At 41.6% G+C, this 12807-nt stretch overlaps 1 protein-coding gene across 5 annotated transcripts in view; it reads left to right on the forward strand.

Moving 5' to 3' along the window:
* LOC129815489 (6-phosphofructo-2-kinase/fructose-2,6-bisphosphatase 4-like) overlaps positions 1 to 12316 on the forward strand; it is a 44700-nt gene extending 32384 nt beyond the window's left edge. For 4 of the 5 annotated variants that reach the window (XM_055869366.1, XM_055869367.1, XM_055869368.1 and 1 more), the window contains 10 exons: positions 5564 to 5638; positions 5772 to 5828; positions 6261 to 6382; positions 6554 to 6761; positions 6852 to 6998; positions 7197 to 7301; positions 7375 to 7504; positions 8500 to 8562; positions 10939 to 11003; positions 11131 to 12316. In XM_055869366.1, the coding sequence (XP_055725341.1) occupies positions 5564 to 5638; positions 5772 to 5828; positions 6261 to 6382; positions 6554 to 6761; positions 6852 to 6998; positions 7197 to 7301; positions 7375 to 7504; positions 8500 to 8562; positions 10939 to 11003; positions 11131 to 11190 (1032 nt within the window). In that variant the 3' untranslated portion in view covers positions 11191 to 12316. Of the gene's footprint in view, positions 1 to 5563; positions 5639 to 5771; positions 5829 to 6260; positions 6383 to 6553; positions 6762 to 6851; positions 6999 to 7196; positions 7302 to 7374; positions 7505 to 8499; positions 8563 to 10938; positions 11018 to 11130 lie in introns of all 5 variants that reach the window. The other variant, XM_055869365.1, reaches the window with a different exon arrangement.
* The last annotated feature ends 491 nt before the right edge of the window (positions 12317 to 12807 follow it).

A 12807-nucleotide genomic window follows, 5' to 3' on the forward strand; every position in this document is an offset into this window, starting at 1 on the left:
TGTGCAGTTCCAAACCATAGTCTGTCTTTTTTATGGCAGTTTTGGAGCAGTGGCTTCTTTCTTGCTGAGCGGCCTTTCAGGTTATGTCGATATAGGACTCGTTTTATTGTGGATATAGATACTATTGTACCTGTTTCCTCCAGCATCTTCACAAGGTCCTTTGCTGTTGTTCTGGGATTGATTTTCACTTTTCGCACCAAAGTATGTTCATCTCTAGCAGACGGAACGCGTCTCCTTCCTGAGCGGTATGACGGCTGCGTGGCCCCATGGTGTTTATACTTGCGTACTATTGCTTGTACAGATGAACGTGGTACCTTCAGACTTTTGGAAATTGCTCCCAAGGTTGAACCAGACTTGTGGAGGTCTACAAAAACAAATCTGTGGTCTTGGCCGATTTACTTTTGATTTTCCCACGATGTCAAGCAAAGAGGCACTGAGTTTGAAGGTAGGCCTTGAAATGCATCCACAGGTACACCTCCAATTGACTCAAATGATGTCAATTAGCCTATCAGAAGCTTCTAAAGCCATGACATATTTTTTTTAATTTTTCATGCTGTTTAAAGGCACAGTCAATTTAGTGTATGTAAACCTCTGACCCACTGGAATAGTGATACAGTGATTTATAAGTGAAATAATCTATCTGTAAACAATTGTTGTAACAATTACTTGTGTCATGCACAAAGAAGGTGTCCTAACCGACTTGCCAAAACTATAGCTTGTTAACTTTTTAGGGATAGGGGGCATTTTCACTTTGGATGAATAGCGTGCCCAGAGTGAACTGCCTCCTACTCTGTCCTAGATGCTAATATATGCATATTATTATTACTATTGGATATAAAACACTCTGAAGTTTCCAAAACTGTTTGAATGATGTCTGTGAGTATAACAGAACTCATATGGCAGGCAAACTTCCAAACAGGAAGTGTAAATTCTGAGGCTGGTCGATTTTCAACTCATCGCATATTGAAATCCCAGTGGAATATGGATCTGTTTGCACTTCCTACGCCTTCCACTAGATGTCAACAGTCTGTAGAACGTTGAATGAAGCTTCTACTGTGATGTTGGGCCGGATGGGAGGTGTTTGAGTCAGTGGTCTGGCAGAGTGCCAGTTCCTGGTCATGCGCCATCCACATGATATCGACTTGCGTTCCAGTACTTCTAGAGACACAAAGGAATTCTCCGGTTGGAACGTTATTGGATGTTTATGATAACAACATTCTGAAGATTGATTCTCTACTTAGTTTGACAAGTTTATTCGACCTGTAATATAACTTTTTGAAGTTTTCATCCGAGTTTGCCTGGACCTGCGCGAGCGTTTGGACATGTGTACTAAACGTGCTAGCAAAAGTAGCTACTTGGACATAAATAATTGACATTATCGGACAAAACAACAATTTATTGTGGAACTAGGATTCCTGGGAGTGCATTCTGATGAAGATCATCAAAGGTAAGGGAATATTTATGATGTAATTTTGTATTTCTGTTGACTCCAACATGGCGGAGCAATTTTGTTTATATCTGAGCACCGTCTCAGATTATTGGTGTGCTTTTTCCGTAAAGTTTTTTTGAAATCTGACACAGCGGTTGCATTAACCTCTCTGGGATCGCGGGACGCTTGCGTCCCAACAGCCTGTTAAAATGTAGAGCGCCAGATTCAAAAAAATTATATAAAATTAAACTTGATTAAATCACACATATAAGATACCAAATTAAAGCTACACTCGTTGTGAATCCAGCCAACATGTCAGATTTCAAAAAGGCTTTTCTGCGAAAGCATAAGATGCTATTATCTGATGATAGCCCAATGTAAACAAGAGAGTGTAGCCTATTTCAACCATGCTGGAGCTACTCAAAACGCAGAAATAAAATATAAAACATGCATTACCTTTGACGAGATTCTTTTGTTGGCACTCCAATATGACCCATAAACAACACAAATTGTCCTTTTGTTCGATTAATTCCGTCCATATATATCCAAATTGTCCATTTATTTGGCGCCGTTGTACCAGAAAAAGCATCGTCCAATTTGCACAAAGTCACGACAAAATATCTAAAAAAATTACCTCAACTTTGCCAAAACATTTCAAAGTACTTTTGTAATACAACTGTAGGTATTTGTAAACGTTAATAATCGATCAAATTGAAGACGGGTCAATCTGTTTTCAATACAGGATATCAACAAACTCACGGTACTTTTCAAGTCTTGCTCAACTCTCAAACATAAATACAAGACGTCACTCCACTTCCGGGTCAATATCTTTCTCAGTTCTCTAATGAAAAACCTTAACCTTTTTCCATACAATGGCGACATCCAGTGGAAGCAGTAGAAACTGCGTGGATAGTGATTAGAATTCTGGTTTGCCCATGAGAACTCATTGAACACACAATGACTTAAAAAAAAAAAAAGGTTGGTCCTCAGGATTTTGACTGCTATATAAGTTCTGTAATACTTACAGATATGATTCCAACACTTTTAGAAACTTCAGAGTGTTTTCTATCCAAATATACTAATGATATGCATATCTTATATATGTGAGTAGAACGAAGTTGAAATTGTGCACGCTATTTTTCCATATGTGAAATCTCTGCCCCCTATCCCCAAGAAGTTAAGAACAAGTGTATATTTAATCCTATGTAAAACATGTATCTTTCATCAAAGTGTATGATGAGTATTTCTGTTATTTGATGTGGCTCTCTGCAATTTCTCCGGATATTTTGGAGGTATTTCTGAACAAGGTGCCAATGTAAACTGAGATTTTTGGATATAAATATGCACATTATCGAACAGAACATACATGTATTGTGTAACATGAAGTCCTATGAGTGTCATCTGATGAAGATCATCAAAAGTTAGTGATTCATTTTATCTCTTTCTGCTTTTTGTGACACCTATCTTTGGCTGGGAAAATGGCTGTGTGTGTATTTTGGACTTGGCGGTGATCTAACATAATCATATGTTGTGTTTTTTCGCTGTAAAACATTTTTTAAATCGGACACGATGGGTAGATTCACTTCTTATGGCTGCATCCCGCTAACGGGATCGATATGACAAAGCCAGTTAAAGTGCAGGGCGCCAAATTCAAACAACAGAAATCTCATAATTAAATTCTTCAAACATACATGTGTCTTATATCATTTTAAAGGTAATCTTGTTGTTAATCCCACAAGTGTCCGATTTCAAATATGCTTTTCAGTGAAAGCACTACAAACGATTATGTTAGGTCACCACCAAACCACAATAAGCACAGCCATTTTTCCAGCGAAATATGGCAGTCACAAAAGGCAGAAATAGAGATAAAATTAATCACTAACCTTTGATGATCTTCATCAGATAACACTCATAGGACTTCATGTTACACAATACATGCATGTTTTGTTTGATAAAGTTCATATCTATATAAAAAAAATCTGACTTTACATTGGCGCGTTACATTCACGAGTTCCAAAAACATCAAGTGATTTTGCATAGCCACATCGTTTCAACAGAAATACTCATCATAAATGTAGATGATAATACAAGTTATACACATTGAATTATAGATATACCTCTCCTTAATGCAACCACTGTGTCAGATTTCAAAAAAACTTTACGGAAAAAGCAAATCATGCAATAATCTGAGACGGCGCTCAGAACAATAGCCAAATTAGCCGCCATGTTGGAGTCAACAGAAACCAGAAAATACATGATAAATGTCTCCTTTGATGAACTTCATCAGAATGCAGTCCTAGGAATCCCAGGTCCACAATAAATGCTTGATTTGTTCGATAATGTCCGTTATTTATGTCCAATTAGCTACTTTGGTTAGTGCGTTTGGTAAACAATTCCAAAGTCACAAAGCGCGTCCACTATAACGTGACGAAATATCCAAAAGTTCCATAACAGTCAGTAGAAACATGTCAAACGATGTACTGAATCAATCTTTATGAATGTTGTTAACATACATCTTGAATAACGTTCCAACCGGAGAATTAGATTGACTTCAGTTGAGCGATGGAACGGAGCTGCCTATCACGTGAACGTGCGTGGTCAAAGCATGGTCAGCTCGTGGCAGTGGTGACTAATTCCTGTCTCCTTCGGCCCCCCTTCACAGCAGAGTCATCAGACAAAGTTTTATTGACTGTTGACATCTAGTGGAAGCCGTAGGAAGTGAAAACTCATCCATATCTCGCTGTAATTTCAATGAGAGCTTGGTTGAAAATCTGCCACCTCAGAAAAAATCCAAACAGGAAGTGGAACATCTCAGGTTTTTGCCTGTCATATGAGTTCTGTTATACTCACAGACATAATTCAAACCGTTTTAGAAACTTCAGAGTGTTTTCTATCCAATACTAATAATAATATGCAAATATTAGCAACTATGACCGAGGAGCAGGCAGTTTACTATGGGCACGTCTGTGCACCTTTCATCCAAGCTACTCAATACTGCCCCTGCAGCCATAAGAAGTTAACAAGATGTTTATCTTTCATTTGCTGTATTGGACTTGTTAATGTGCAAAAGTTACATATTTCAAAAAAATATTTTTGAATTTCCTGCGCTGCCTTTTCAGCGGAATGTTGTCAGGGGTTCCGCTAGCGGAATGCATGTCCTAGAAAGGTTAACAAGAAATTTGTGGAGTGGTTGAAAAACGAGTTTTAATGACTCCAACCTAAGTGTATGTAAACTTCCAACTTCAACTGTATTACTAACTCGGTCAGGGAAAGGTTGAAAATGTCAGTGAAGACACTTGCCAGTTGGTCCGTGCATGCATTAAGTACACATCCTGGTAATCCGTCTGGCCCCGTGGCTTTGTGAAGCCCCGTGGCTTTTTGTGTTGACGTGTTTTAAAGGTCTTGCTACCGAGAGCGTGGTCACACAGTCGTCCGGAACGGCTGGTGCTCTCTTGCATGCTTCAGTGTTGCTTGCCTCGAAGCTAGCATGAAAGGCATTTAACTCGTCTGGTAGGCTTGCGTCACTGGGGAGCTCGCGGCTGGGTTTCCCTTTGTAGTTTGTAATAGTTTAAGCTCTGCCACATCCGATGAAAGTCAGAGCCGGTGTAGTAGGATTCAATCTTATTCCTGTATTGGCGCTTTGCTTGTTTGATGGTTTGTCTGAAGGCGTAGCGGGATTTCTTATAAGCGTCCGGATTAGTGTCCCGCTCCTTGAAAGCGGCAGTTCTAGCCTTTAGCTCGGTGCGGATGTTCCCTGTAATCCATGGCTTCTGGTTGGGATATGTACGTACGGTCACTGTGGGGAAGAATTCATCGATGCACTTATTGATGAAGCCGGTGACTGAGGTGGTATACTCCTCAATGCCATTGGATGAATCCCGGAACATATTCCAGTCTGTGCTAGCTAAACAGTCTTGTAGTGTAGCATCCGTGTCATCTGACCACTTCCGTATTGAGCAAGAAATAACCTTGTGTACCCCTTTTCCCACTATTGATCTTCAGTCTACAGTACTTGTTTGAGTTTGCACCGCAACTCATATACATGTTCATGTTTTGCTTGGTGCTCCCAGGACTCTTAACCTTAATGTAATGAGGATGTTGTGACTGACTGGACTTTGGCCTTCATTGCCTCAGGTGTTTGATGCCACTAACACCACACGGCAGAGGAGAGGGACCATCACCAGGTTTGCAGAGCAGAACGGCTTTAAGGTATGGAACCCCAGAGTCAGACATTAGTATCTGTAGTTATTGTCTATTTGTGGTATTCACTACTTTTCTTATAGTGTACAGTATATTTCACTGTAGTGTATTTTATACTGAATCTTCCTTTTCAACCTCCCAGGTGTTCTTTGTGGAGTCTGTGTGTGAAGACCCTGATGTCATTGCGGAGAACATAGTGGTGTGTGATATCTCTGCTATCTGTCATCATTGTACGTAGGCCACTAGTTATGTAAAAGATCAGACATGATTGTGCAGAAAATTCAAGACTTCTGCTTTGATATTTTATATTCCTGTAAGACAGGCCTCCTGATTTAATCATTTCTACCATCTTTGTGTTGATATGCCCTGGCTAACTTTCAGAAATGAAGCGAGAGAGCTGTTTTCCAGTTCTGACTAGAGGGTGTACAGCTATGACCAGAAGTTACTTTTCCATAGCATGTTAGAAGAATTTTCACAGCAGGTTAGGATAATTAACGTGGCAGGTTAGGAGACTTGGGTTAAGGTTAGGAAAAGGGTTAGGGTTAGCTAAAACGCTCTCCTAGCATGCGCTTTCTCTATTTCTCCTGACTCATTTCCTCTTCCTGTTCTTATTTCCTGTCTGTCTGTGCAGCAAGTGAAGCTGGGTAGTCCTGACTACATAGACTGTAATACAGAAGAGGTCGTTGAGGATTTCATGAAGAGGATCAAGTGCTATGAGAACTCTTACCAGCCACTGGATGAAGTTCTAGACAGGTGAGTGTGCACACACACACAAACACACACTAGTGGTTTCAGAATACGCTCTGACAATATACTGGACAGGTGAGAATACACACACATAGGATACACATGGGCAAGGTCCGCAGTCATTTAACAGCCTCACACTGCTAATAAATCTGATAGTCACTCATACTCCCCCCCCAGGGATCTGTCCTACATCAAGATAATGGATGTGGGCCGGAGGTATCTGGTGAACCAGATCCAGGACCACATCCAGAGCCGCATCGTTTACTACCTGATGAACATCCACATCACACCACGCTCCATCTACCTGTGTCGCCATGGAGAGAGTGACCACAACGTCAAGGGACGCATCGGAGGAGATTCTGGCCTGTCTGGCAGGGGCAAGGAGGTGTTTGTTTGTATGTGTCTGTCCATCTATTCGTAATAGAAATATATACTGCATGTAACGTCATTATTTGTCTCCCTGCCTGTTGGCCAGTTTGCAAAGTGTCTGGAGAAGTTCATCCAAGAGCAGAACATTAAGGATCTGAAGGTGTGGACCAGCCAGATGAAGAGGACCATCCAGACAGCTGAAGCTGTGGCTGTGCCCTACGAGCAGTGGAAGGCTCTCAACGAGATAGATGCTGTATGTGTTTCTATGTGTGTGCAAACGTTTGTTTCTTTTTTGGCTATTGGTATTATATTTTGTTTGTATTTATTATTTAATAGATTATAGATCTATCTAAGTTTATGCTCTGCGTCAGTCAATGTGATTGACGGTTACCATGTCTCCTAAGCTTGCTGTTAAACAGGCTTGTTGTGGTGTTTTCTCTCCCTCTTTCAGGGTGTGTGTGAGGAGATGATGTATGAGGAGATCCAGGGACATTTCCCTCAGGAGTTTGCACTGAGAGACCAGGACAAATACCGCTACCGCTATCCTAAAGGAGAGGTGAGTCCATCACAGCACGAATTCTCTCTCTCGCTTTTTGTGTGTATTAACAGGCCTCTGCTTGTTCCCTCAGTCATATGAGGACCTGGTGCAGCGTCTGGAGCCAGTCATCATGGAGCTGGAAAGGCAGGAGAATGTCCTGGTCATCTGTCACCAGGCTGTCATGCGCTGCCTGCTCGCTTACTTTCTGGATAAGAGCGCAGGTAGCGTATATCTCTTCAAATCAATTTTATTCATAAAGTCCTTTTTACATCAGCAGATGTTACAAAGTGCTTATACAGAAACCCAGCCTAAAACCCCAAACAGCAAGCAATGCAGATGTAGATGCACGGCGGCTAGGAAAAACTCCCTAGAAAGGCAGGAACCTAGGAAGAAACCTAGAGAGGAACCAGGCTCAGGGCAGGCAGTCCTCTTCTGGATGTGCCCGGTGGAGATGATAAGAGTACATGGCCATTAAGGGCAGATTGTTCTTCAAGATGTTCAAATGTTCATAGATGACCAGCAGGGTCAAATAATAATCAGTGGTTGTATCAGTCGAGAGAGGTCGAGAGAGAGAGAGAGGTCGAGAGAGAGAGGTCGAGAGAGAGAGGTCGAGAGAGAGAGGTCGAGAGAGAGAGGTCGAGAGAGAGAGGTCGAGAGAGAGAGGTCGAGAGAGAGAGAGGTCGAGAGAGAGAGAGAGAGAGGTCGAGAGAGAGAGAGAGGTCGAGAGAGAGAGAGAGGTCGAGAGAGAGAGGTCGAGAGAGAGAGGTCGAGAGAGAGAGAGAGAGAGGTCGAGAGAGAGAGAGAGAGGTCGAGAGAGAGAGGGGGAGGGGGAGGGGGAGAGAGAGAGAGAGGGGGGTCACCAGGCCAGGTAATACGCCTCAGTGACCAGGTGGACTGGGGACAGCCAGGGGTCACCAGGCCAGGTAATATGCTCCAGTGACCAGGGGGACTGGGGACAGCCAGGGGTCACCAGGCCAGGTAATATGCCCCAGTGACCAGGGGGACTGGGGACAGCCAGGGGTCATGAGGCCAGGTAATAAGCCCCAGTATTACAGCTTAATTTATACTATAAAACAAAACAAATTCAGAGTGAGTGTTCTGCATGTCCTGTTCACCTGTCATGATCAGATAAGCATTGGTATAGGATTGCATTAGCTCTAATACAACTAAATTGAATCTATTTAGGCATCATCTACGTTCTGTTTTTGTTCTTCAGATGAGCTGCCTTACCTGAAGTGCCCTTTGCACACTGTACTGAAGCTGACACCTGTGGCTTATGGTGAGTACACTATTATCAATAACTGCATTAAAAGTGTATTAGTAACACAGCATAAGAGTTTCAGTGACATGCTTTATTCCATGTATATTTACTCCAATGACATGTATTCATCCCTTTGATTCGGATCACCTGGATACTTTTATTCCAGTTCAGTAAAGTCCAGTACCACTATTTAAATGTACAGTAGTAGTGTTAGGCCAGGATTAGCGTTAACCCGCGGTAACTGGCAATCACATAGCATGTCATTGTTTTTGTTTAGACAATGTAGGATCTGTCAAATCCCCAAACGGCTCCTAGCATTATACCTATCGCGGACATTTCCATTGGATGCACATTAGTAGTCACATTAGTAGAAATCCCAAGTAGCCGTGTTACAAGTTCAAACACTGGAATGTGTGATGTTATCTACTCCTTCACTGATGTAAATCCTTATTATTTAATGATATTCAATTTGAGTGTCATTGCTTCTACAGTGCCTTCAGAAAGTGTTCAGATCCCTTGACTTTTCCACATTTTGTTAATTTTCAGCCTTATTCTAAAATGGATTAGATAAATAACAATACTCAGCAATCTACACACAATAACCCCTAATGACAAAGCAAAAGTTTTTTTGCCATTTTAGCAAATGTACTAAAAATAAAAAATATACCTTATTTACTTAAGTATTCAGACCCTTTGCTATGAGACTCTAAATTGAGCTCAGGTGCATCCTGATTCTATTGATCATCCTTGAGATGTTTCTACAACTTGATTGGAGTCCACCTGTGGTAAATTCAATTGATTGGACATGATTTAGAAAGGCACACACCTGTCTATATTAGGTTCCACAGTTGACAGTGCATGTCAGAGCAAAAACTAAGCCATGAGGTTGAAAGGAATTGTCCATAGAGCTCCGAGACAGGATTGTGTCGAGGCACAGATCTGGGGAAGGATACAAAATATTTTGGGCAGCATTGAAGGTCCCTAAGAACACAGTGGCCTTCATCATTTTTAAATGAAGGAAGTTTGGAACCACCAAGACTCTTCCTAGAGCTGTCTGCCCGGCCAAACTGAGCAATCGGGGGAGAAGGGCCTTTGTCAAGGAGGTGACCAAGAACCCAATAGTCACTGACAGAGCTCTGGAGTTCCTCTATGGAGATGGGAGAAACTTCCAGAAGGGCATCCATCTCTGCAGCACTCCACCAATCAGGCCTTTATGGTTGAGTGGCCAGACGGAAGCCACTCCTCAGTAAAAGGCACATGACAGCCCACTTGAAGTTTGCCAAAAGGCACCTAAAGACTCACAGACCATGAGAAACAACATTCTCTGGTCTTTGGAAACCAAGTTTGAACTCTTTGGCCTGAATGCCAAGCGTGGTGTCTGGAGGAAACCTGGCACCATCTCTATGGTGAAGCATGGTGGTGGCAGCGTCATGCTGTGGGAATGTTTTTCAGCGGCAGGGACTGGGAGACTAGTCAGGATCGAGGAAAAGATGAACGGAGCTAAGTACAGAGAGATGATGAAAACCTGCTCCAGAGTTCTCAGGACCTCAGACTGGGGTGAAGGTTCACCTTCCAACAGGACAACAACCCTAAGCACACAGCCAAGACAACACAGGAGTGGCTTTGAGACAAGTCTCTGAATGTCCTTGAGTGGCCCAGCCAGAGCCCCGACTTGATCCCGATCGAACATCTCTGGAGAGACCTGAAAATAGCTGTGCAGCAACGCTCCCCATCCACCTTGACAGAGCTTGAGAGGATCTGCAGAGAATATTGGGAGAAACTCCCCAAATACAGGTGTGCCAAGCTTGTAGCGTCATACCCCAAAATACTTGATGCTGTAATCAATGCCAAAGGCGCTTCAAGAAAGTACTGAGTAAAAGGTCTGAATACTTATGTAAATGTGATATTTATTTTTTTTATTTGCAATAAATTTGCTAAAAATTCTAAACCTGTTTTTCATTTGTCGTTATGGGGTGTTGTGTGTAGATTGATGAGCTGGAAAAAACAATTTAATCCGTTTTTAAAAATTAGGCTGTAGCAAAATGTGGAAAGTCACGGGGTCTGAATACTTTTCGAAGGCACTGTATATAGCCTACATTTTCTCATTCTTAACTTCTAACGTGGGTGGGATGGGTGTGGCTTCGTGACAAAGAACATAAGAACAGTTGCACACTAATTTGACATCTCCAGCGCTGTTAAACCTGCAATTGTTGGTTACTGTGGGGTAACACTGATCTAATTGATCCCCGGCCTTAGTCTATGTATTAAACAGTGTACTGCTGCTGCCCTCTAGTTTTCAGACGAAGTAACATAAAAACACATTTGTCCTCAATCTCTTCCCTTTCTATTTCTGTCTAACTATTGTTTTGTTTTCTTCTCTTCCTGTCCCTGTAGGCTGTAAAGTAGAGTCTGTCTTTTTGAACGTGGAAGCTGTGAACACCCACAGGGACAGGCCAGAGGTAGGTACCCCCAGGCAAGTGTCCTCACTGGGCTTGCACTCTAAAACAGAGTGAGAAATAGGTTCAGGGTCAATTGGACTAACCTTATCTGTGTCCTAGTGTTGACTGATCTCTTTTCATTGTACAGAATGTAGACACTTCACGGATGCCGGAGGAAGCCCTGTTCACAGTCCCCGCCCACCAGTGATTAGTGACAGTGCCCAAGACTAGAGTGATATCACTCACCATGGCCACTTCCTCTACTCAATCAGCAATCAATACAAATTCCTCTTTTAATTTTTTCCTTGCAGTGGGATTGGAAAAAAAGCATCCGGATCTTTCATTGGACATATTCCTCGTTCAGGTTCACCAGATCTTTCTCTTTCCTTCTGTGCAATGAAAGTCTAGACAACTGGAATCCAGTTCAATGGTGATTCGCCCCACTATCGGGGTATGTGTGAGAGTGTGTGCATGTGAGTGTGTTTTGTATGTGTGTGAGTGTATATGATCAAGATAAGGACAATCTGATTTGAAACCTATTTTAAATACAGGACATATGGCTTTTCATCAAATTGTAGAGTTGAGCTTTTCTGAAATCGTGTCTGTCACAGGCAGCCCAATTCTGGTATTTTCTATTAATTGGTCTTTTGACCAATCAGATCAACTCTTTTTACAATCATTTGGCAAAAGATCAGAATTGGGCTGACTGTGCAAACACAGTCTAAGAACCATATATGTTGACATTGTATATTTCTTGTTCTTAGTATTTTAGTGTTTGTCCACCCCATTTTAGAGGCTGTGACATGCAGACTAAAGCGGGAACACAAATTGTAGATAGTTCTTTTTATGTCTGGTATAAAATCAGGCTGTTCCTATAAAGGCAGTTTTGCGAATCTATCATTTTCAATTAAGTTAATCTTCATCTAGTTAAAATCTAAAAAGATTGACAAGTTTGTTTCCATGTCGCATCAGTGATCTGCTATATCTAGAATGTGTTTATCTATTGTTCAATGTCTACTAGTGAAGGATACGTTATCTAAAATGCCGCTGTAGTTCAGTAGCACAGGAATAGTTGTTGGCATCTGTGGTATCATAACAAATCAATTGAAATGACTTCTAATGCCTGTGTAAACGCGTATATTTGTAATGATCACCATAATCAGTTGTCCGTAATGCTTTGAATGTTATTAAATCGCTCACTGGTTTTATATAGTTTTCAGCATGTTCACCGTGTCTTGTTTGTTCATTTTGACTTGTTTGTCAACGTGTCAAGAATATGATTCTTTCAATGTAAATATCTACATCATCCAAATGTAATAAATATTTTGAGTTAAGTCTCTTGCTGTAGTCTTCTGCTCAAAGTATTGAACTGTTTTGTGTAGTCTTTACATTTTGCTGCCTTAGTTAACTTCTTTGGGACTGGGGGGCAGTATTGAGTAGCTTGGATGAATAAGGTGCCCAGAGTAAACTGCCTGCTACTCAGGCCCAGAAGCTGCATATAATTAGTAGATTTGGATAGAAAACACTCTAAAGTTTCCAAAACTGTTAAAATAATGTCTGTGAGTATAACAGAACTCATATGGCAGGCAAAAACCTGAGAAAAATCTAACCAGGAAGTGGGAAATCTGAGGTTTGTAGTTTTTAAAGTGATTGCCTATCCAATATACTGCCTGAGGTCATATTGCACTTCCTAATGCGTCCACTAGATGTCAACAGTCTTTAGAACGTTGTTTCAGGCTTCTACTATGAAAGGGGAGCGAATAAGAGCTGTTTTAACCAGTGGTCAGGCAGAAAGCCTTTAGCTAAGTCATGCGAGCGCGAGCTC

Source organism: Salvelinus fontinalis, chromosome 18, assembly GCF_029448725.1.
Source record: "Salvelinus fontinalis isolate EN_2023a chromosome 18, ASM2944872v1, whole genome shotgun sequence".
Lineage (NCBI taxonomy): Eukaryota > Metazoa > Chordata > Actinopteri > Salmoniformes > Salmonidae > Salvelinus > Salvelinus fontinalis.